Raw genomic sequence first — 26,570 nt, 5'->3', positions numbered from 1 at the left:
GAATAACTGGGTATCCCCCTTTCAGGAGCTCAAAAAAATAATATCCACACAGATAAAGGATAGGAATTTCAACTTAAGAGATGTGTACAGTGATATAACAAGAGGAATCCAATATTCTCTGCTTAAAAATTCTAAACCTGCACAATGATCCATGACTATTGATATACGGGATCTTGTTTTTTTCTTATTTGGATTTAATATTTCATTCCTTGCAATCACCCCATAGTGCTCAGTTGATAAATACCTGGCCTTGTGAGTTAAAGTCTAGGACATTCGAATCAATATGCCTGTGCCATTTTCTCTAATTCTGCAAAGATAAAATGATTGAAAAAAGGCATAACAAGTGAAAATACAGTTGAGGATGTTTGGAGACACAGAGATGTTAGAGATGATCTCTATAATTCTCTCATTTTATCAATGAGGATAAAGCGTCAGCTTTGAAGAGTTACAGGTGATTAAATGTGGTTATATGAAAGCTGAATTTTCTTTCACCTGTTTCCTTTCTGCCCAGTGTGCTCCATGAAGGCAAAGACTGGATCATGTCAATAGCATTACGTTTACACACAGATACACACACACAAACACAATCGTAGAGTAGATACATAGTAAAGACATGGTAAATGTTACAAGAATAAATGATATTAAGTCACAGTGATTTTCCAAGATCTCAAAAAGCTACTAAAAGAATTCGAACACCTTGGATCTCAAGATTTTCTATATAGTCTGTGAACTGAACTTTGGCACTTGCCATCAGCCTCTACATGGAATAAAACATGAGCCGCAGCAGCTACCAACTCGCGGCACCCCCTGCATGTAGCTCAGGGTGGAGAGCAGGAGCGAGGCACTCTGTGCTCTGGGGAAACTGGAAAAATGGGCATTTGGATGGGTAGATATCTTCAGGAGAAGAATTTATGAGCCCAAATCTTGCATCTCCTCCTACCTAGAAAACACTAAAATCCTTCATGGTGATGCCTGCTCCTTGTGACTGGTAGTAATCTTCAGGAGATCAGCAACACACTTTCTTAAAATGTGTGTATGCTGCATGCACCTCCCAGTCACCTTTATCAACTTCCGAGGTTCCCCCTTTTCCTCCTTGGGTGGTATTTCAGCCTGGACTGTAGTTAAGGATAAATAATGTCTCCAAGGGTGAGAGCCAGTGAGTCCTGCAGGCTGTGAAAACTCAGGATACTGGCCCTGATAGCAGAGGTGCATATCAAAGGAATGATTTTAGTGAGCCCAGGCCTCTTTTGTCCTTGCTCCCTGCATTTTGTTGCAAAAACCCCTGTATATCCTAGCTCCTCACAGCCTCAGAGCAATTTCTCAGCAATTTCTCTGTGATACTGTCTTCCAAACTTAAGTCCTAATTTTGCCCCAAATAAAACCTAACTCTTGGAGTTTCCATTGTTGCACAGCGGAAACGAATCCGACTAGGAACCATGAGGTTGCGGGTTCGATCCTTGACCTTGCTCAGTGGGTTCAAGATCCAGCGTTGCTGTGAGCTGTGGTGTAAGTCACAGATGCAGCTTGGATCTGGTGTTGCTGTGGCTCTGGTGTAGGCCAGCAGCTACAGCTCTGATTAGACCCCTAGCCTGGGAACATCCATATGCTGTGGGTTTTTGTCCTCAAAAGACAAAAGACAAAAACAAACAAACAAAAAAAACAAACTTAACTCTCAACTTTCAGGTTGTGTATTTTTTTCATCAACACGTCTTATTCTCAGAATTTATGTATTAGAAATAGGAACACTCAAGTGCCAACTTATTAAGCTCTTTACATTCCACAAGCGTGTACTTTATATACCAGCCAACTAATTTAAGTTGTAATATTTCTTCAAATAATAATTGAATTTCAAAGTAAAATCTCAAGAAAATTATCCTTATAAAAAGTTTTCCTAACAAAATTCACATTGTAAAGTCTATACTATAAACCACTATTCTCTTTTCTTGTGAAGATATTATTTCTGGCTAAAAAAAAATAGTGTAAAAAATAACCAACTCATCACAACTATTACCTAAAATGAATATCTATAGGTCAAGCCATTCCTTCAAAATGAAATCTGTGTTCACAGGCAGCCTGCAGAAAGAAAATCCAGCCTGATTTGTGAGTATAGCTTTATAAAGGTAGTCTACTATGCTGGATTTTCAAAAACAATATTGTATAAAAATTATTTTATCTAAATGTATAAGGATCCCTCTGTTTGCATAGCCTGGAACATGATTTCTTGGTCCAATTGGCTTATTAGCAGCCATAACCATAACGCATATCTATAAATTGTCATTTTATACCTTGTAGTGACTTCTCACATCTATGTACAGAAATTCTAGTTGTATGTGCGCAAATTAACACTACCATATCTCCTCATTGAGTATTAATATATGATCAATTAAGTTCAATAATTTCAGATATGATGTAGAATGAAATTTTAAAAAGATTTTTCCTTCTACATTGCATAAAAATCCCAAGTAAAATGAGTAACACAGAAGTCATAATTCTAATTCTAGTCTAAAAGAATACAGCACTTATTCAACCACAATGATTCTTTTTAAACATTTTTTTTTTCCTCCTTGAAATCCTAATCGTCGGGGGCAAGTATCAGTATATTCAAGAAACTTTGTTTCAAATAAAAGAATATTGAAATAGAATGTTGTTATTGTCTTTCTCTACATCAGCATAGTGGGAATGATAAAATATTGTTTTGGTCACCCAGTTCTTTTCCTCTTGCTAACAATACAAGAAAAATAATTTATAATTCCTTAAAAATAGGAAATAAGATAACAGAAGGAGGGAGAGACTAAGAAGCTTTCCAGTGCCTGGACCTACTGTGTTCCTTGTGAAAAGCCAATGAATCAGTTACAATTTCTGGTAGTGCAACATTACAGAGATAACTCCAGGGGGACAGAAACAGATATATTTATTTACATTTGGTTGCTGCAAACACTGCAGCCTCTAGAAGAAGATGGCTGGTGATATTTGTAAACAAATGTGTGTGTATGTGTGTGTGTGTGTGTATTTAAGCAATTTTGTGAAAAGCAATTTTGTGTGTGAAAAGCAATTTTGCAATTCAGGTATTTCCTTACCAAGGAGGTAATACATTCATATTCAAATATAGTCAGGATCTGGGGTCATTCAATAATGCCTTATTCACATTTTAGAGGAAAACATTCATCCTTTACCAGAGTAGACTTTTAAGGGATATAACCATACACACACAAACTAGCTTATATCAATTTCTATGTTCTGTCCTGGAGGAAAGATATAAAGTGGGTGAAAACGCTAATAAAACTCATTAAAACAAGAGAAACTATAATATGTTCTCCGAGTCTCATTCATAAACAGCTTGCAGTAACTGTAAATATCAACTTGACTTTGATTTGGCAATCTTTGAGTTTAAATAGCACAACCTCTAAACATTTAATGCTGTTGTAAATAACAGTGTCATTTTAAGGGGGATGTTTATTTCTGGTTATTTTCTATTAGCTCATTTTTTCTCCCTAAATTCACTTCTTTTTCTCTCTTCTAATTTTAAATTTGTTTCATTTGCCCTTACCCTATACAGTGCTTATAAATACAAGACAGTAACCATTTCAGAGATATTTCACTACCTCCAAAAGATACATTCACTTGACAGAAGTAAATCTGATCAAAATCACATAATATGGCTTCATCAGAGACTTCTGCAAAATATGGCAAGGAACTATACACACTGAGTGAAGTGTTAGATACAGAAGCTAAATTAGATCCATAGCATGTGCTACATTGCTACTTCCTCAGGATAAATCAATAAGGAAGAGATTAATATTCAAATGTTATGAATACAGAAACTGAGGTTTGTCAGTTGGAAACTTTCTTTCTTTTTTGTCTTTTTGCCTTTTCTAGGGCCTCACCCACAGCATATGGAGGTTCCCAGGCTAGGGGTCTAATCAGAGCTGTAGCTGACAAGCCTATGCCAGAGCCACAGAAACGTGGGATTCAAGCCGCATCTGTGACCCACACCACAGTTCACCGCAATGCCGGATCCTCAATCCACTGAGCGAGGCCAGGGATTGAACCCTCAACCTCATGGTTCCTAGTCGGATTTGTTAACCATTGAGCCACGATGGGAACTCCGGAAACTTTCCTAACATCATGCACAGTTATTAAAAGGGAAAGCTAGGATTAAAAACCAGAGTATGTGCTTCTCTAAGACACATATAATTTCCCTGTTGTCCACTAAAGCTTAGAGACCAGTTTGGCCAATCTCTTCACTGAGACCCAGGGATAGTTATATTCTTTCCCTGAGTACACACAACCGGATGATGACAGAGGCAAGCCAGATGAACCCTGTTTTTGCTTCACTCTAGGGCTCTGGCTTACTTCCAATGCTGAGTAAGACACACTTGAAATAAGGACATACTTCTAGAAAACTGATCCTGGCATTAAACTCCTTATCTTCAGCTATGCCTAGACTAATTCAAGCCCTTTTGAAAGTTCTATCAACTTTTCAGGTCAGGAAAACGCTAATAACAGGTTAACACTGCTTTATAAAAACAACTTTACTGGACCTGAAGAACAGCATTCAATGTCTACATTTATAAGGGAAGGACAGGGTTAATGATGAAATACTCAAGTCTAATTAAATCTACCAGGAAACCAATTCTCTCTCCTCTCTTGAAATTCTTGAAACTGCTTTTTTCATGCCCACCTTCATTGGTTCCATCTAGCACATTATACCCATACAGGTAAGTATAGGTAAATAGATAAACTTGTTACCTGATTGAGTAGACTTTACTCATTATAACAATTATAAAATCAAGTGTACTAAAAGCAAATAAGTCCTTCCTTTAATTAATTCAAGTATGGTGGACCATTTGGGACTCATGCCACTCACTGCTTTGTTTTGGAATATTTCCCCACATGGAACCCACCATTCACCCAACCCAGGGGGTGGTGGATTGAAAGTTAACACATGTACTGGTAATGAAGTCATAAACCTTTCCACAACTCACCCTTGAATTAACCACTTCCAGGGAGACGTTCTGAGGTGGGGCACTTGGCACTAAAAGAAATAAAATAAAATGAGATCATTATTGCTAAAGTCACAATAGAGAAACCCCAACCCTTTTTGAAAAGAGAAAATGTGTTTTTTTTCATGTTCATAATGATAATTAGGTAGGTGATTCCGGGTGGCATTTCAAATTTTTTCCTAGAGAGAGGAAAAATAATTGCATTTGTTTATTTTTTCCTCGCTTGGTAAGCCAGTTATCCATCTAGGGAGTACCCTCCACCCACCCAAATTGTTAGGCAACAGAGCGCCTGCCGTGATACTAAATGCTGCCATTTAATTACAGCTTTTTGGTGATAACCTTGCAGAAGAAACAATAAAAACACACAGGAGGTTTCCTAGGGTGGTTTTAAAGCCTTAAGATATTGCACATTTCAGGATCTGCATGGTTTTATGATGAAATATGTCATTCTAATGGTCACCCATGTTGCTTAATCCCTTTAATGCAATATTTATTATCTCTTAAAAAGTGAAAAGAAGAAATACATCCCCCCACCTTTTTTTTAGTGGCATGTAATTAAACCTGTGTCAGAGATGCAGGCAGGTTAGCAAATAACATCAGATGAGTCAATTCTATTAACAAAGAAGCCATGTATTTTCTTTGTGGGTTTTCTAGGTATTTCATTTCTTTTACTTGCATTGTGATTGCTCCACTCCTTTGTGAATGGAGGGAGAACATGTACTACTTACTTTCTTTATAATATTTGTAATGAATATTTACTATATCAAAAAGTGAATATTATATCATGTGAGTAATTCAAAGACAGGCATTCACTGAATAGCTGTTATGTGTTAAGTAGTACTCTTCTATATATCTTGGGTAAATTATAAAAGAAAAAGAAAAATCTCTGCCCCATAATAAGCATATAAGTAGAACTCAATAAATGCTTCATATAGATTAATCTGAGTATTAGTTATCCTCATTTATGGAAAATTTATAAATTTAATAGAGAAGAAATGCTTTCAACATCCTTAAAAATTTAAGGGCCTTTTTTGTCATGCCCCCCTCCCCCTTCTTTATCTTGAACTTGAACAACATCTATGTTTTTCTAGGGCATTTATATTTACCCTATCTTTATTTATGCCCTACTCTAATTTTACTGTCTGAAAGTAATCACTATGAAGGCATCATATATGTCTGATTAATCTTTTCATCCTCCAAACTGACATTCAGTTAATATTTACTGACAATAATTGAATGAACAGATAAATCCTTACTTAACTATTAGCTCCTGGACTTTTCTGGACATGCTAAAAATTTTAATCACTTTTGATTTTGAACTTCTTATCTTAGTCCTTGTTAAAAGGTATTACCAATGGAACTTGTGATAAAATATTTACCAGAAGTTTGCATTTCATGAATTAGGTCAATAAGTATTCTTTCAAAAATATTTTATTGTTCAGGAGATAGACTTTATTATTTAATTTATTTTAGTTCTATTATGGTTTTCTTATCAAATATAGACTGTAACTCTCACAGGAACCAGAGGATTTGTTCTTTTGATGCTACATCCCCAATACTGCTGTGTGTCAAGTATATGGTATACACACAGCAAATACATGTTGAATGAATCAATAAATAGAAATATTTATAAGATTATAAGAAAATTTGTTCATACTTAGGGTTTTGCCCAATAAATTTGGAATCATATTGATATAGGAAAATATGCAAGTCTTGAATGTGTGACTGGATAAAGTTGTGTGTGTATGTGGGGGGGGGGCCCATTTAAACACCACCTAGATCAAGATATAGAACATGTTCAGCTAATCTTGAAACCTCATTAGTGTCCCTTCTTAGTCAATACCCTTCTGTCTATGTATTATGACCTCTAACTTGATAGATTAATTTGTTTTTAAGCTTGCTAAAAATGAAATCATAGTTGTTGGTTTTTTTCTCCCCAGGCTGGTTTCTTAGCTTATTAGTTTTTTTTTGTGTGTGTGTGTGAGATTCATTCATATTGCTGTATATAGCAATATTTTTTTCTGTTTCATTGCTCCATAGTGTTATATGACTATTCTAATTTATATTTACCCATTCTATTGAGGAATGGCATTGATATCAATTTCTAGTTTGGATTTATGAGAATAAAGCTGCTATGAAAATCTTATATGTGTCTTTTGGTAGATAACTATACTCCTTTCCTTCATTATATAACTAGGAGTGAAAATACTGATAGAAATGGAACTCCCTAAGAGAGTTAAACATATGTTAAGTTTTAACAAACACAAAGTTTTCTGGAATTCCTGTATGGCACAGTGGGTTAAGAATCTGATTGCAGTGGCTAGGTTGCTGCAGACCCAGGAACTTCCATATGCTATGGGTGCAGTCATAAATTAAAAAAAAAAAAAAAAAAAAAAAAAGATACAAAGATTTCTAAAGTGATTGTGTCAATTTACACTCATATTAATAATGTAGCAAATTTCCAGTTGCTCCAGAGTCTTACCAACATTCCATTTTTATCAATATTTTCCATCTGAGACATTTAGTAGGAACTTGATGTATTTATCTGCTTTTTCCGGAAGACTAGGAATGCTGACGATCTTTTCACACATTTAGTGGCTTTTGGATAACATCTTTTGTTAATTTCTTAAAGTATGCTTTTATTAACACATCAATTTATCTTCTAACTCATCTCTAAAATTTTCATCCTTTTATAGCTAACATTCCATTTTTAGATTACCAATATTAAAACATTAAGATCTTTATTTTTTCTAAAGCCAAAATAATCAGAAGGGCTCTTTTGCATCTGCAGCACTCACATCTACTCAGCTCTACAAATGCTACATTAATGAAACAAGATTTCCCTGAATTATCTTCACAGAGGGTTGTACATCTCAGTCCAGTGTCCAGGAAAGGGAAGAATATACAAGCTTTCATAAGATGTCTATCCATTTCCTTTCTCAAAAAAGAAAAAGTTAAAGATAAGCTGGAAATAACAGCAATTTGTGTAATCAGAAGAATGACAAAAAAAAAAAACAAAAAAAAAACAAAACTGATATTCTCACAATTAGGATGAATATAGAATATGCTCCAGATTCATATTATTCTGTAAAGTGACAAAAATTAAAATAGGTACAAAATGGAAAAAAAATGCTATGTTCCAATTCTTATAATTGCACAAACATCAGAAAAATATAATTCTTTAAAAATAAAGATTGGAAATAATAAGTATCTTAATATTAAATAATAAGAAGTAGTTTCATGAACATGAAAACTATTTCTAGTTTATGTTTCACATAATACTGTAATATTTACACTTATATGTTACTAATCATATTACACCCACTTTTGACCAATTAAATAATATTATTTTGGTAACACTAACCAAATTTATGATGAGCGATTGAATTTTGGAGGAAAGAGAAGGTATCTTACATTTTGTTCTAGCTATGTGCTAGTTGATGTGTAATCCTTAAATGCCATTTTAATAAAAGTTTATAAATGACATTTAACATTTCATTTTAGAAAGCCAAGAATATGTAAGAAAAAGAATAAATATATGTTCTTTTTGTAACTACCACCATTTGATACTTTTCTGTATTAGGAATTTAAAGTCATCAAGTCCCAAAGGTGGATTTATAACAATGGTTTGATGAGTTTTGTCTTTTTATGCAATATAAATTTTGCTTTTCATTGAGAGTACAGTGGCTATTCTTATTTTACATAGGAAAGAAAGTGGATAATTTTTTCTAGAGTATTTTTGGTTTTCAACTGCTATTCTCTCCTTATCACTATCAATTTCCATATTATTTACAAATAAATAGACACAATAGATAGGATTAGATGCTTAGTGGAAAATGGAATCCACATTTATCTATTGGCTCTTTTCTTTCTTTGTCTTATTTGACAAAACTTCATTGTTTCAAGAGGGGAAGCACCTAGATCATTGCTTTTCTTTTCAAAATGTCAAGTAATTTATCATTTACAATAGGTTCATTAAAGCCAATCAAAGTTATTTGGTCTGGAAACTCCTCTTAATATGGTGGAACACGCTGGTTTAAACACATGGTGGTGAAGAATTCTGCAGTATAGATTAAATTCCCATATTTGTAAATGAATCACACATAGAGTCACTGAAATTCCTCCCCTGAGCAAGTGTGTGCTGTCTTGTACACATAATTTATGGACTGAAATAACATATATAACTATGAGCTTTTTTCTTGAGTGAACTGATGTGAGACATTTATTATGGAATAAGAGAAACTCAAGATATTTCCACATTGACTTCTTTACTTACTAGCGTATATGACCTAGCCCTGATGCTTACTAGCTTCTAGCTTTTGTGGCCTCTGTCTTAGTTTTGTCATCTGTCAAGCACAGAAAAATACAATGTTGTGAAGTATACAGAACAGGGCTTTATACTAGTCAGTATTAAATAAATACTAGTGATAACAGTAAGAAGCACATTCCTATAGTTAAGTTTGCCTATGAAATGTGGTCCCTCTGCTTTTGGACACAGGGCAAGTTGGCATGGACAATAATAACTGTTACCATTTATTCATAAAGTCAGTGAATGGCCTATTCATGTCAACTAGTTCAAGAGACGGTGTTTAGGAACAAACAGGCAAAACTACTTACATTTTACACTAAATATCAGGCTGCCTAGATTGATGCTCTACTATCACAATGGTGTGAAGAAGTAGAGGATAGTAAACCAATGATACTCTAGGTGGAGGAATTTGAACAAAAAGTAATGTTTCTTTCCAGAAAAACAATTAAAGCAGAGCTCAATGAGAGATGACAGCTCATCAGGATAAAATCTTTATAAGCATCTCTGCATAAAGGGATACCTTGGAGATAATTAATTCAGAAAAAAAGTTATTTGCATTTCATTTTTGTTTTTATTCAATTTTTCTATGGCCCTGATATACAATTTTATGATAAGAATTTCTCTCGCCTTAAAAGAAATATGATGCTCTCTAACATACCCACATGTTTAGACACAATCTTATGTTAAACTAGTCACACAAATCGGAAGTCTTAAATATGAGTCTATACTTACAAACATTTGTGCAGGTTTGGCTGAACTGTCTGATTAATTTCAATAAATGTTTACTGAGTTAGGAGGGATACAGAGATGAATATAATGTCATCCTTTGCAATTAAGGAAATTTTAGTACAATGAGAGAGACATTTAAATATATACTATGCTCCTGTTTCAGAAGCTTATATGGTTTAGCCATTTGATTTTCACAATATCTCCCTTTTAGAACATGCAGAAGGTCAAAGAGAAGAGGACTTTATGACTTCCAACTGGGAAGCAGGTAGCTATTAATTATAATTAAAGTCATCTATATGTGACCTAAGCGTGGACAGCTTCAGTAGAGAGGAAAGGACATCAGATTGAAGTAAAAGAGATGAGTTGATTGTAAAGCTGAATGCAGAGGAGGTTGGCATATCCAATCCTAGGGACTCCTGAAGTTCATGCTTTCTCTACCAAATGCATCTGAGAGAGGGAAATTGGGGTCCCTTGCACAGTGACGTGTGTTGGATTAGGGTCATGAAATCCTTTTAGTTAATGATAGGCATTTTCTAAATCCTGAATGTTGCAATACTTCTAAATAATGATTCTTGGATTAATGAGTAATCATCTATCTTTCTCACTTAGGACATTTGAAACCAAAGTAGAGAATAAGGTCACAGCATTACAGTTCAGAGTGTGAATGAAATCTACATAAATTATGTAAAATATTCATTTTCATTTGTTTTCCTTTTATTTTTATAATTATAAGTTGTGAAGTAATTTATTCCGCCAATACATAGTCTGTCTTCAATAACAGAATCAGATGGATGGGCTTAAGAATTACATTAAAAATGAAACCAAAGTGGTATCCCACATAAACTATTTTTTACATTGAAATTGCAAATGAACATTACTCCTGTGTCTTCTCTGCCCTGTCCTTAATAACACGCCTGCCCTTCCTCATTTCACTTTTATGAAATATCCACCCAGATATTTTCCCAGATTAAAGAATAGTGGATCGGTCAAGGAATTACAAACTAAAGTCATTTTTTTTTTCTGAAATTCAAAAGATCAATAATTTATAGAATTACACACACCAACATGGAAACTGTTGCTGAAAGGAAATAGCTTGCTGCCTTGTTAATATTCATAGAGGTCACATCTCTACATTTTTGCACCTGCCTGAATTGTCACTGGCCCCATATCTTATGCTTTGCTGTGCTTTTATTTTCACTTTTCATTAAACTTCCCAATATTTCATTTTCATTCATTTCTTAGATCTCTAGTTTTCTCTGATACTGCTTTGTCAAATTCATCCTCTTCCGTATGATCTCTTCCTCTTTTTCATGGCATTTAAAAAAATAAGTCTAATCTTTCCTTTGTTAGGCAAGGTACAACTAAAAGTATAAATTTTCAAACATATTCAGTTTCAATACTTTCAATGCTGGATTATTTGGCCTAAATTTTCAAGACTTATTTTCAAATTAAGAGGTATATCTAGGAGAGAGTTCTCCTTGTGGCTCAGTGGGTTAAGAACCCGACAAGTATCCATGAAGATGCAGGTCTGATCCATGGCCTTGCTCAGTGGGTTAAGGATCCAGCTTGAGCTGTGATGGAGGTCACAGATGCAGCTCAGATCGCGTGTTGCTGTGGCTATGGCATAGGCCGACAGCTGCAGCTCTGCTTAGATCCCTAGCCTGGGAACTTCCATATGCCCCAGGTTCACCCCCCCCAAAAAAAAGAGGTATATGTTGGAGAACTGTCCATCATTTACACTTCTAATCACCTACCATCAGTTAGAAGGAGAACAAAAAGATACTAATGTAAATGAGTCCCCACACCTGCACAAAGGTGTTTGTATTCATAGGAATAACAAAACACACAAAAAATTATCTTGAGCTCTTAATCAGTAATCACACTTTGAGAATGACTAATTAGAACATCCTGACTCAGAATGTATATCTTTTCAAAGTTTAAATTTGACGGTACTAGATAGTTTGAATGAATTAGCAAAATTTCTAGTTTAGGCTAGTATATTTCATAGTTTTACTTAGAAAATTCTGACCATGGAATTTATGGCATACATACAGTATTACTTCACTATTATAACAAAAAGGTGAGTCAAATTTCACCGTTTATAACTTACCATCAGAAAGTGTAACCACTGTTATATCTTCAGTGGAGACTCCAGGCCCATAGCGATTATAAGCCAGGAATCGAAGACTGTATTCCGTGAATTTTTTCAAGCCTTCCAGTTTATAAGAGAGTCCATCAACCTCTATGTTCTGGAGACATAAAACACCAAAAGTGTTATTCAGGAGGCACATTAAAGCAGAAATGGCAGCCATTCTGTGCAATCAGTGAATTGGATATGAGACTCTTACTCACAAAACTACCCTCTAGTCTTATTATGAGTTGTAAAACCGAAATTGTGATCCACACTCCCCCACTAAAACCAAAACCACTCTGTAGACTCCTAGTTAAAATAGCACTGTGCTATTTTTACAGTCATTAAGCTCCAATTTGTTCAACATCACCCAATACATTGAAGGCTGTGTGGTGTTAACACCCACACCAAAACCCCGACAAGAAGGTGGCAGCTTGTAAATCCATGGGAACAGAGAGCTGCTCCTTTACCCTGAATGGAATAATTTACAAGAAACAATAGATTTCTTCCTCCTCTCGCTGAAATATACCCAGGATGCTTGAAACTGACAGATACTTTGCTACCATGGCTATCTCTCACAATGCTTTGAGCTGAAGTTGGAAATGCTGTCAGCACTTCACAGCTATGGAAATGAGTTCCTGGAGGTGAAGGCCACTGAAAAATCAGTGCCAGTTCACTCTAGAAGAGCCATTATTTAGCTCTCCATGATGATTCTCACACGTAATATCTATCCAGGGTAACACTAATTTTTAAAATTTATTTGAATGGATTTGGGAGTTCCTGGTGTGGCTGAGTAGGTTAAGAATCCAACATAGCGCCCCTGAGGATGTGGGTTCGATCCTTGGCTATGCTTAGTGGGTTAAGGATCCAGCATAGAGAGCAAGCTGCATCTGCATAGGCTGCAGATGTGGCTCAGATTCAGCATTTCTGTGGCAGCTGCAGCTCTAAATCAACCCCTAGTCTAGGAACTTCCAGGTGTGGCCATAAATTAAATAATTAATTAAATGGATTTGTGCAATTCATTATTAGAGAACTAAAATATGTAGAAAAAAGGATAGACTAGAACAGTGAAAATAGCTAAATAGGAGTATGGGAACAGTAAATAAAAAAACAATTGGAGTAAATGAATACATAGGAGAAGTTCTTGGTAATTATCATGAGGGAAAAAATTTCTGAATAGAATTTTTTTTAATGAAAAATATCTATCGTGCAGTTTATGTGGAAACATATGCTTGGCAAACTTCACAACATATTGTAAGAATTTCACTCTCCTAGGGTCACATCCGGGTCTTTCTTATTTATACACTTATCTGTGTATCTTTTTCTACATGAAGCTAAGAATCTGAAAGTAAACATCTCCATAGTAATATGTAAATCACAAAATAGAATGGCCAAGTTTCATGTGTCTCCCTAAAGACCCATGTATTGTAACTTAATCTGAAAATATAATTTTCCTGTTTTCAAATATATGTGTTCACCACAGATTAGAGGCAAAATTGAAGAAAGAAAAAGGTAGTCTTCTGGAATAAGGTATACTGCAAACAATGAGAAGCGACTGGTGACAGGCCCACGGTGAGGAGAAGGTAGAAATAATATCAAACATATGGATGAAAAGAAGAATGAAAAAAGCAATTTGATTGAGGTCATTGAATACAGGGTTGATCATCCCTTAGGATAAGGACTGAAAATCAAATATTTTCTGGCACCAGATGGGCTCATTCAAAGGTGCTTACACTGGCTCAGACCACTAGATGCTCAAACAAAATCAGCATCCTTTATGTTGACTTCATGTCACTGCCCATTTGCCTCTCTTACCACCAGCATTCAATTCAATTGCTTAACAGTTTAAATGACGAGTGCTTTAAAACTGATCAGCCATCCACTTAAAGTGCTGGATACAGGACTATATCAAGAGCATGTAGATCTCACAATTTCTCCAGTCATAGCATCGTCAAATAGGTGGCAGGAGTGGGGCCCATTATCTTGCCTACCTGTTCCTTCCCCGTGGACACTTCAGTGCAGAACAATCTGTAACCTTGGACGGGACCATTTGCATAGGCAGGGGGTTCCCAGGTAATAAGAATTGAGGTAGGTGAGGTAGATACAGCTTGCAGGTTCTCTACTGGTCCTGGAACTTGCACTGTTTACAAGAGAAATTGATTAGTCCAAGAAGGTTCTCTTTCTCAAAACAAACAGAATATCTTTTACAGTTCAAGGAAATTATAGCAGCATGTGCTACTTTTAGAACTGTATGGAATAAGCACGTCAAAACATAGAATATGCATAGAAAGTAATGAAGTTTTAGGATCATTCATTTTAAAATTCAGAAGAGGATTTACATTAATCTAAATTACTTATTTCATTTTTACAGTTGAGGAAACTAGTCAAGGAGTATAAATGACTAGGGTAATGGCAGAAGAGTGGGGATCTGAATCTAAATTCTCAGTATGGGAAAATTGTCACTTTTCCAGCATGGTTTTGCCTGTGTACTGCTAATAACTGCAGAAAGAAAAGAGAAAATGTAATTAGAATACTTGTAGATCATAGTCCTACTTATAATTTAAATAGGCAGCACAGTTATGGGTAATTTACCACATCATTGTCGTTATTTAGTTATCATCTTAAAATCTTGCCCAATCGGGTCCTTTAAATTAATTTTAGGATTTAATTTTCAATTTTACTTTATTTTCTCTCATAACTATTACTACAGTTCATCAAGAAGAAACTTGTTCATTAAAGGAAATAGATAGATACAGGTCCACAATCATTTAACCAAAACATTTACATCTGGCTGTGTTTCTATATCCAGAAATTTCTAGATTTTAGAAAGTTAACACTGTGAGGTCCATGGTAGTACCCTGCTATTAAATCATATATTTCCAGCAAACATGTAACATTCACAACAAACAGGATTATTAAATACGATACATAGGGAGTTCCCGTCGTGGCTCAGGGGTTAATGAATCTGATTAGCATCCACAAGGACGCAGGTTTGATTCCTGGCCTCATTCAGGGGGTTGAGGATCCCACATTGCCGTGAGCTGCAGTGTAGGTCACAGACGTGGCTCAGATCCCACGTTGCTTTGGTGTAGGGTGGCAGCTGCAGCTCCGATTTGACCCCTAACCTGGGAACCTCCATATGCCACAGGCGCAGCCCTAAAAAGCAAAAAAAAAAAAAAAGAGAGAGACTATACATAGCTCAACATAAAGTCAAGTCAGGTTAGGAAGTGAATTAAGAAAATCATTCAGATTTTAGTATTGCAAAATTTTGAATTTGTGCATAATTTTTTACTTGTGTACATAGATCTGAGTATAAACATACAATTTGTAAATGGTAAATGCAAGAGTTATGTTATTGTAATCTAAAATAAATAGTCTCACTACTGAAAGCATAACAACTTCAACATGGTGAACATTTCACCCAGCCTTAGATACCACTTAGTTGTGGACAGATACATATTTTAGATCTCTAATTCAACTCTTGCAAGTTTGAATTTCCAAAGCACGTGAAAACCTGGCCGATACGTATCTGATGATATCCTTAGATAGGCATGGAACCTTTATCTCTGAGTCATTTCCAGAATTTTTCCCTTGGAATTCAGCTCCTTAAGGAGCTCAAAAATTTTTCGGAAAAAAGTATTCACATCAGAAACTCATTTTTTTATGTCACCTTCACATATTTTCCCACCAGTCTCCACACCCCGAGAATCCTTATTCTTGGCAATTGCATTCTTTTCACCTAAACAAGTGATTATTAATAATTCCTTAAAAACATATTTGAAAATCATTTTAATGCTACAGAAAATGTTAAGGATGACAGGAATACACAGAATACCCATTTTCCTTTGTCCAGATTTACCCATTAATAACATTTTTCTCTATAAACTTTATCAATCTCTCTCAGTATCTATCTATCTATCGAACCATCCATCCATCCATCCATCCATCTATCCAGATTAATAAGGGCTATTTACCTCTAAACTCTTTAGTGCATATTTCTTAAGAATTAATGTATGTACAAATAATTTAGTTACCATCTTCAGTGCATTTGATATTCATACAATATTTTATCTATTTGTCATCCGTATTCAAATTGTGTCAACTATTCAATAGTATCATTTTATATGGCATTTTCATCTCTAATTGAGGATCCAGTTTAGGATCAAGTTTGAATTTTGTTGCCATATCCCTTTAGTCTGCTTTATACTGGAACTTTTCCAAAGCCTTTCTCTATCTTTTAGGCTATGTATAGTAGGAAGAATACAGTCCTTTTTTATTAACGGAATGTTTTTCCTTTTGGATCTGTCTTTGTTTCTTTGTATTAAATTTAAGTTATAATTCCAGACTGAAACAAGATGTAAGTGATGTCTGTCTTTCTCAGGGCATCACATCCATACCCTCAATTATATTAATGATGAGCACCAGGTCAAGGTACTATCATATTTCTCCATTGTAGAGTTAATTGGTCTCCTGCATCCCCACCTACCCCTAGCCTCCTGCTCCACCACTTACAACGAATAAACAATCCGTATGGAGACCTTATATTGGGACCATGTAAATATCATGTTCTTTATCAGTTCCCCTAGCATTAACATCTGTTAATGTTTCTTGATGGAATTGATTTTTATCAGGGTGGTTAAAAAAATGGTGATTTTTTTCTATTCAAGCACTCCTGCATTAACCATTTGGTACTTAGCATTCTTTTATAAGCAAGAATCCATGTTTATACTTATATATCTATTATCACTATGAGCACATGGATTTCTATTTTTATGGTATATCATTAATCATTATTAATTATTTTGGTGTTCAAATTGTTCCATATTTGGTCAACAAGGCCCTCTTTAAGCTGTTTCCTCTGTCTTTATGACATGTGCCATCATTTTTTTGAAACACTTCCTTTCTTTCTGGCATTATGTATTCCAGACTCATCTCAATCCCACCTCAGCTCTGTAATCGAACATTTCTCCAAAGATTTCTGGTTCCTTTTAGTGGGGAGTAAATGGCATTTGAGACAAAGATCTGGTTGTTAGATGTGTTTATTGCTACTTGGATGTCTTTGCATCTAGATCCGTTGGGTGAACAAGAAACACATGAATGCATATGTATGAACAAATGCAAAAAAATTTAGGAACATACAATAGACTTGCTCGATGCAAGGTTGCCTCAAGGCTTTAATTTACTAAAAAACACAATATCTGCAAAGGTGAAACAGCAAAGTGCAATAAAAAGAGGTGTGCCTACCTTGAGATAGAAAGACAGAGGGATAGAGATATAAAGATAATGATCCATACCAGGATAATCATTCTGTCTGCACACAGAATATTCTTTTCCACAACATTCCTGACTAGTGTCAAGAATTTGTGTTTTAAGGAAGCAGACTGACATCCTCCACCCCCAAGAAAACTGCTGACCTCAAGCACATGGACCCTAGACTAGTTGAAAATCAAAAGGTTTATGATGCAAAACTTCACCTTGATGCCAACCAATTCAAGAATTGTGCAAGAGCTGATCACCCTGTGGTCCTCTCCCTCACACTGTCTTTAAAACCCCTTCCCTGAAAGCCATCAGAGAGTCTGGGACTTTTAAGCATGAGCTGTCTGTCCATTCTCCTTGCTTGGCACTCTGCAATAAATACAGTACTTTCCATCACCACAACCAAGTTCCAGTAGCTTGGCTTTACCATGTTGGGATGAGTAGACCCAAGCTTGATTTGGTAACAACTTAAGCTATTAAATGAATGCTCTTCTTCACAATAGTGCTATCAATAAATTCCTAAGTTCCCTAATATTTTCCTTCTGAATTATGGCTCTAACATTGGCCTATGGATACGAGATCTTGTGTTTTATGTAGATTGTGGAAATACATATGTGTGTGTATGTGTGTGTATATATATATTTACTTGTCTACTTATGTACTTGTTTATTTATAAACTTATAGATTTTTAAATTTATACTTAATAAATTTATGTTTAATATAGATTTTTAAATTTATATTTAAACACAACTCATATACATTGTGGTTCATTATATGCGTATTAGAAAGAAAGAGAGAGAAAACGGGAGATTCAAAGATGTTCAAAATGGGAATTAGATGAGAAATCAATACGGTTAACAGCTTCGTTCTTCCATTTCATTACATTTCAGCATGTCAGTCAAGAACCTTAATGGGCTTAACTGCTCATCATTTCCAAGATGTCTTTGAAAATCCCCACTGATCCCCTCAGTTGGACAATAATTTTGTGGCAAACTGCATCTAATTTCTCTCCATCTCTATTCGAGTTACCTCTTTCCTCAAAGAATGGAAAGATTTCAGAACAGATGCATAATCTACGCAAATAACTCATCAATCAATGTCAACCTAACCGACTACTTTTTTAAATTTCAATATTGCATTACAGCAGAAATTCATTATAACACCTGTACCTAAGAACAAATTAAATACTTATGATAGAGTAAATGAGATATTTTACATGTCACTATTTGCACTGGGGACAGTAATTTCTGACTATATATATATAAATTTATAGTGTAACGGGATACTTTATAAGGAGATCTTATTGCATATTACTCAAAAAAAGGCATGTAAAAGTTGGCTGAATCTTTAATAAAATAATTTATCATAATCATACTGTTGATAGGATGTATGTGAGGGGGGAAATCACAGTTTAATGAGCTACAATGATTAAGATGAAAGTCAGCAGGTATGATTTCTTACACCTACTCATTACAGAGACTGGTTATTGTCATCAAGGATCGAGGTGTCCACAGATTCCTTAAAATTTTATGCATATTTTTAAGAATGTAATATGTACAATTTTTGAGGTACAGGGCCCATAATTTCTATCAGCAGGGTCTGTAATTCCTTGGCTGGCAGATCCCAACAGATTAGATAATATCCCTGGTTTCTTTTAGTTCTGAAAATCAGTGATCTTTTATCATTAAATCATTTGTAGTGATTGTTAATTACTTTATGATGGGAAATACGGTGATAATTTTACTTTAAATAAACATCTTCACTTTTAATAAAATGCTACTCTTTCAGAAACTGAAACATTTGTAAATAAACTTTCCTATTTCATTTTCCAAATCATGGATAAATCAAAGGCATTTGAGTTTATCTAGTTTCCTTCACCAAATGTTTTGGGTTTTCCAAATGTTAGGGCTTCTGTTGATCAAGAAGTCAACAGCACATACGAATCAACACCCTACTCTATTTTCCTTCCCCTTCTCTTACTCTGTGCCTATACTAATACCTATTTGTCTACTTTCCTGACTTCTCTGTACTGTAAGTAACTTGATATTTGTATTAAGCAGACTAAAGTCTAACTCATGATTTATCAAATCAATGGTTCTAAAAATATCTTGGGAGTTTAAATAACCTCTTCCTAATACGAATGTGAATATAAGGTTTTCAAAGAAAAAGCTTTAGAAGGATTAAGACCTGCCTCTGTCATCATAACCCTGAATGAGGCTGATGTCTTTTTACCATTATACTGATGTTCGCAGCTGGTAGTTCAAAATGAAGACAAATGTAAGTGCCATAGAATATGTAGTTGAACATTTGAATATTTAAAATCTTTTCAAAATGACTGTGTAGTACAATGTTCCTAAATCATTAATTTAACAACCACCAAATCTTTTTTTTAGAACTCAAGTAACAGTGCATTTGTTAAACAAAAAACAAAACAAAACAAAACAAAAACAAAAAAAAGAAGAAGAAGAAATTGTATGAGTTGTCATTCAAATAATGACCTGTAATTTCACATGTTCTCAATTTAGGGCCAGAATGCTGAGGGTGAGTCTACCTTCTTATTCATGTGCTAACATAAAAATGACTCTTGAGTCCATTTAAAGAAATGGAGAGCAAGGGATCTAAGTAATTATCTGTAGCGATCCAAATGGATTTAGGCCACAAAGCTCTCCTCTTCAAGAAGCAGCTGCCACTGCCAATGATATCTTCACTGAATGTGTTTTGAATGCAAACCATTTCTGAAACTATTTGCATGTATTGATAATAAAGTGCACACTTTGATTGCCTCTTTGATTTTTTTTTCTCCTGTAGTTAACAGCTTTAATGAAATTTCTGTGAAATCTCTTTCTATTCTGCATGGGGAACTCAACATCAAAAAGCCTGCAGGCAACACAATTATTAACATCGTAAAACCCCTTCTTGACTGAACTATATAGAGTTAGGAGATATGACCAGTAGTTTGGCAAGGAAGAAGCACAAACTAGGGTGGGTTTCTATTCCAAAACCACAGGAGTCTGACAAGATCTGGTTGTTGGAAGTAGTAATTTCCTGATCATTTTATTTTTGGGCTTAATAGGGGCTATCTTCTATCTGCCAATATACATAACTGTGTCATTGTGTGTGTTTGTGTATGTGCATGTGTGCGTCTGTAGACTTATACTGATCTATCTAAATATATACACACACATATATAAAATATGTGTGATTTATGACATAATATTACTTGTATACACAAACATATATATATACACACATATGTCCTGATATATTAAATAATGGATATTTTTGACAGCATAGTAGAAAAAAAATTAATGATTCTCTTTGAAAAAACTAATCTTAAAACTAGTCTTGTGATTTATCCTAGAATAAGAAGTAGAAGTGATTAAAAGTGATTATAAGGATTGATACCAATGTAACGTCTTTTCAGTGGAGTAACAGATTTTTCACTAACACAGTCAAGTGGTAATAACCGTGGTGAAGTATATCTGATGTTGAATTTTACTTTGGAAAATATAAGCAATACCTAGAAATGTAAAGACTAGTAGCTGATGTAAATTCCTGACTGCATGACTGAAGTTTCAAATCTTTTAAACTAGAGATTTCTAAGTAATGTCAAAGGCATCTGTTTTTATGATACAAAAAGATTGCCTGAAAGATACTAAACACTAAAGTTAAAAACTTAAAGATTCAGCCAAATGTGTTTAAATATCCCTATAACTGAAGGCTTCATGTCATATGAGCTTAATCATAATGACTTAAATTCCACCCCCCAACCCCCTGTCCCAAGGATAGCTTGGGCTTAGCTACTTTCCATTGTGATTAAAATTTTTAGATAAAAGTACCAGCTGACTTTAGAGTGTAGTATACTTTTTACGTGTTTAATCATATGATGTTATCTCTAGCACTCTGAAATATTTGATTATGTAGATTTTTTCGAAGGAACTTATTAGGACAAAGAAAACCTGCATACACACAAAACAAAACAAATAAACACCTCTCTGGAAAGATGACAAAATATATAAATGCTAGAAATAGATCTATTGATTTAGTATATAGTAATGAGGACAGTTTTGGGATGTTTCATCAAAAGTATTTCTGGAATGACAGTTGAAAATTGCACTGATGGGAAAGGAAGGACAGATGAGAAGGAGGAATCCAGTGAATCAGGGTACCTGGGTGTGAATGAGCTGAATGAGTAATGACCTTGATGTTATTCCATTCTTTCTGGAATAGAACTTAAAAGTCGATCAAGGAGAGACATACTATATAGTTTAGGAAGGCTTTAGATGAGGAAGTCTTTAAGTAGAAATAATGACACAATTAATATAATTAATATAATGGTACAATTAATCAGGAAACAACTCACAAGCATGAAATTATCATTAACTTGCTTTTTCCTATTCTGTTAGCATTATCAACAAATCAGAAAATGTTCTATCATATTTAGGAAAATGTGGTGTGCCTCAAGATATTTGAAGAAAGTTAAAAACTTCATCCATTTTTGGCAAGACATTTGTCTCTAAAATCAGTTTGGAAACAACTGTTCAGAAAAGAAAAAAAAATCACATAGGTTTTCTAAGAATTTTTCAAGAACTTTTGAGAAATTTCAAACAGAAATAGCAGAAAGGTGAAAATGTTGGTCAGAAAAACAAAACAAAACAAAACAAAATCACAAAAAAACCACAAGTAGGAATAAAACACCTTAACTTTGGATCCTGGATCAAAAACCCCTCTCCTCTATTTAATAATACACTATCTTTAGCCCCAATTACTTCACCATTCTGCATATTATATTCTTATGAGTTTGTAATTTCTATAAAACAGGGCTACTGTAGAAATCATATGTGATGCTATATAGAAAATTGTTTAAAATAATATGGTAGTTGATATACCTGAAATCAAGTCCCTTAAACTTTTCCAAATTTTGGTTTCCTTATCAGACTATCAGAGGAAGGAGTAATTGCTCTTAATTCTCAAGATTGCTAGAACATGAGGTGATGATATATGTGGAAGGGAAATGGAAAGCATGGCAGTCCATACATGCATAGGGTGTAACATGAGTCCTGATCAGGATTATGTTTACAAACTAACCCTGGCCAAGAGACTGCCTAACACAAGAGTAGAGGTTTGCCCGATGTGTCATGATAACAGATATAAATTTAAACAGATAAGCAATTAGGTCCTACTGTACAGCCCAGGGAACTAACTATATCCAATCTCTTGGGATAGAACATGATGGAAGATAATATAAGAAAGGGGATGCATTACATTATATGTGTCTATGTGTATATATGTTATATATACATTGTGTGTATATCTATATATTATGTGTGTGTATGTATATATATATACACATAAATGACAGGGTCACTTTGCTGTACAGCAGAAATTGACACAACCTTATAAATCAACTATAATAAAAACTTAAAAAAATAAGAAATAAAAAATTAAAAAATAATTTAAGCCTTTCAACCTCCTCATAAATAGTCCACATAGTTATTTTTGTTTTATTACATGGACCATGCGTTTAGGTCTAATTCTTTTTTTTTAGTATAATCATTTTTATTTTTTTATTTTTTGTCTTTTCGTCTTTTCTAGGGCTGCACATATGCAGGTTCCCAGGCTAGGGGTCTAAATTCGGAGCTGTAGCCGCCGGCCTACACCACAGCCACAGCATCACAGGATCTGAGCCACATCTGTGAACTCCGCCACACCTCACAGCAACGCCAGATCCTCAACCCAATGAGCAAGGCCAGGGATCAAACCCACAACCTCATGGTTCCTAGTCAGATTTGTTAGCCATGACAGGAACTCCAGGACTAATTCTCATAGAAGGGTCCCAACAGAATCCCCTAGGAAGGGCATGTATATGCCTTTTGCTTGTTTCATACATATTTGAGACCCATATATACCTCAGCATATTTCTGCACACAAAAATGTCAGTTCTCTATAAATAGACATGCCTTAGCTTATGCACAACCCGGAGTGTTTCCCATGGTGATAATGTAACTAAGTCCCTGTAACCTTCCTCAAAGTTGGCTTGTATTATGGTCAAGATGGGAAGAATCAATATTTGATAGCTGTAGCTTTAATAGAGCCAATAACTGCCATGTATGGACTGCTTTTATAAAAAGCCTGCTGTCATTTATCAGAGGAAAAGGAAGCAGAGATGCTTCTTCTGGCAGTCAAGTGAGTAGATTCTTCTACATTACGGCAAAAAAGATCCTACCTTTAAAGATATCATCTCTTTGGGGAAGAAATAAATTATCTATCTATTTCTAGGTTTTTTAAGGGTAAGGAACTGCCTTGGGTAAAATGACTCTTTGTGGAGGACCATAAGTTAAAGAAGAAATTTAAAACTCTATTTTCCTAACACAGAGGTTTCACAGAAGTCACCCATCTGGACTTCATCTCATTCAATAAAACTTTTGGTGAGAGAGACTAACAGTAAAGGGGGTAGCCTTCAGAATCTGAGACCCAGGGTTCAAATCCAGTGCCCCTGCTCAGGCTATGTGGCCAGGGTCAAGTTACTTAATGTTCTTGAGCTTAAATTCTCTTACCATAAAAATGGGGTTAATACCAACACCAACCTCATGGCTTTGCTGTGGAGATTAATAATAAATGATATAGCAACAGTATCTGGTACCAAGAAAATGCTCAGTAATATAATTTTTTTTTTTTTTGCTTTTTAGAGCTGCACCTGTGGCATATGGAAGTTCCCAGACTAGGGGACAAATTGGAGCTGTAGTTGCCAGCCTACACCACAGCCACAGACACATCAGATCCAGGCTGAATTTGTGATCTAGGCAGCAGCTTGCTTGTTGCAATACCATATTCTTAACCCACTGAGCAAGGCTGGGGATCAAACCCATGTTCTCACAGATACCATGTTGAGTTCTTAACTCTCTGTGACACAACAGGAACTCCAATGTTATCATTTTTTTTATAGTGTGCTAGGCATTGTGAGAATTGACAGGGGCAAAAATGAAAACTTCCTTAAAGTGTAGTCTAAGGTAATGAGACCACAAGGAGTTAGGAGAGGGATCCCAATGAAGGTGGAGAGATTGTCAGGGGTGAGACCATACTGGGTCTTAAAGGCTCTAGGAGGATTTTTATTTTTTAGAAATTGTAAAGGAACGGTTGGATTTAAGCATGTTGAACTCTGTTCCCTACACAGATTGTGAACTGAAGGGGGAAAAATAGGTGGCAGGTGGAAGAGTATTCTATAGAGCCCAGAAGAGAAAGCTTAAAGTTTGACTTAGAATAATGGTAATGGATACAAAGAGAAAGGGTTGTGGGGGAAAAGTGTGTGTGAAATCCAGATAGATATGGAAGGGAAAAGTCAACAACATCTGATGGACTGGAGGTGTGGCAGAGAGAAACTGGAGACTAAAAGAATGATTCCTGTGTTTCTCACTTGCATAGCTAAGTGTTTCTGGTATTGTTCATTGAGATAGAAAACACTAGACTAACGTGAGACTGGGCAGGTGTGTGGGTATGGTACGTAGGCAGGTGAACCTCACAGTGTTGGTACCCACATTGGGGCTGAGGTTCTTCACTAAAAACAGAGACATCCAGCTGGGTATTTATCCCCAGATGGACAGTCATAACCTATTATTTTTCTACATCTTTCCTTCTCTTTTAATTTCTTGCATTCCCAGACAGATAATTTCACACCCCAGTTCTATGAATGGCCTCATTACAGACTTTTCTTCTTTATTTATTTCTCCTGCATTTTTTTTTTTCTTTTTCTTTCTTTTCCCATATATAGTCAGCCGCTTTTCAGGAACATTAGCTAGTCTCCAGATTTTGTGATCATCTGTTTGTTCTGTTCCCACCTAACTTAGCCCATCTAAACCCACACTTTGCTCTTTTTAAAGACACTCAAAATAATTACCCCAATTAAGAGATCAGACTGTGCTAAGGCACTTTTTTCTGAGCAATGCATAGGCGTGTTGAGGAATTTTGTTGCATTCCGCTCCTGATTCTTGCAAAAAAAGGGCTCAAGATGATATATCTTTCCTAACAATGGCAACAATAAAAATTCCAATAGCAATGAACCTGGGTACCCATCTGACCTTGACGATGCTGAAATTAATATTCACTTTGCGATTCTACTGACATTTATCACTGGGAAGCACCTTTAACGCCCTTACACATACAGGAATGCAAGGAAAAGATTGATCATCGCGCAGGGCAGAAAATCTAGATGTCCTCTATCTCTAAGAAGCATCTAAAAGGCTCCCCGGTTGCTGACGGAATCACCCTGAGGATTAAGTTTATTTTATTTTCAGTATTCAGAAGATAAGAAGTTTATTAACCAGAAGGAAGATTTGGGCTTGTTTCAAGATAGCAGCAGGAAGACAAATAGACTTCAGTAGTAAATTATCTCATAGAAGTTGGACGGTGACTTTAAATAAAACTGAACACAGGGACACAGATGCAGGACTCTGGACCCAAAGATCCCTCTTCTTTCCCCAACCCCACCTCCCTGACTTTTAGTTGCTTTTTGGCCTTAAAGTCTCAGACCAATAGGAAAGAAATGTCTTTGACTCAAACATTCAAGGCCATCAATTATGATGTTCAGTCAATATGTAGTTAAATAAGGAAAATGATGGTTAAATATGGATATTAATTAGATAACTTTCAAAAAGATTTAGTTAAGAAGATTGATTTGCTTAACCACTGGATTTGAATAATTCCAAAAAACTCAATTTAATATCAGATTGGCAATCTTCTTGACTTCCTGCTGGCTGGGTATAAGACATAGGGAATATATCAAAGTCATCACTGTACAATAAATGTGAGCCACAGATGCGCATATGTGATTTTAACGTTTCGATACCCACTTAAGAAGGGAACAATGCAGTAAGTGAAATTAATTTTAATAAGCTGTGTATTTAACCCAATATATCTAAAATATGGTCACTTCAAATCATAATCAACATGAAATATGTGAGTGTGAAAGTTTACCTTGTTCATACTAAATCTTTTAATGCCCAGCATTGATTTTGCTCTCACAGTGCACCTCAATTTGGGCAAGCCATACTTCAAGTGCTCAACAGCCACATGTGGCTGGTGGCTACCATATCACACACTGCAGAGATAAGCAATGCCATTAGACTAATTCAAGAATACTGGGAAT

General features: G+C 35.2%; 1 protein-coding gene across 6 annotated transcripts in view; it reads right to left on the bottom strand.

Annotated features, from left to right (window-relative positions):
• Positions 1-26,570, bottom strand: part of DCC (DCC netrin 1 receptor) — a 1,568,393-nt gene that overhangs the window by 357,229 nt on the left and 1,184,594 nt on the right. For all 6 annotated transcript variants that reach the window (XM_021073445.1, XM_021073448.1, XM_021073456.1 and 3 more), the window contains 3 exons: positions 14,164-14,312; positions 12,152-12,290; positions 4,986-5,035 (listed from right to left, as the gene is read on the bottom strand). In XM_021073445.1, the coding sequence (XP_020929104.1) occupies positions 4,986-5,035; positions 12,152-12,290; positions 14,164-14,312 (338 nt within the window). The remainder of the gene's footprint in view (positions 1-4,985; positions 5,036-12,151; positions 12,291-14,163; positions 14,313-26,570) is intronic.

Source organism: Sus scrofa, chromosome 1 (genome assembly GCF_000003025.6).
Source record: "Sus scrofa isolate TJ Tabasco breed Duroc chromosome 1, Sscrofa11.1, whole genome shotgun sequence".
Classification (NCBI taxonomy): Eukaryota; Metazoa; Chordata; class Mammalia; order Artiodactyla; family Suidae; genus Sus; species Sus scrofa.
This window is presented reverse-complemented; position numbering and strand designations above follow the sequence as displayed.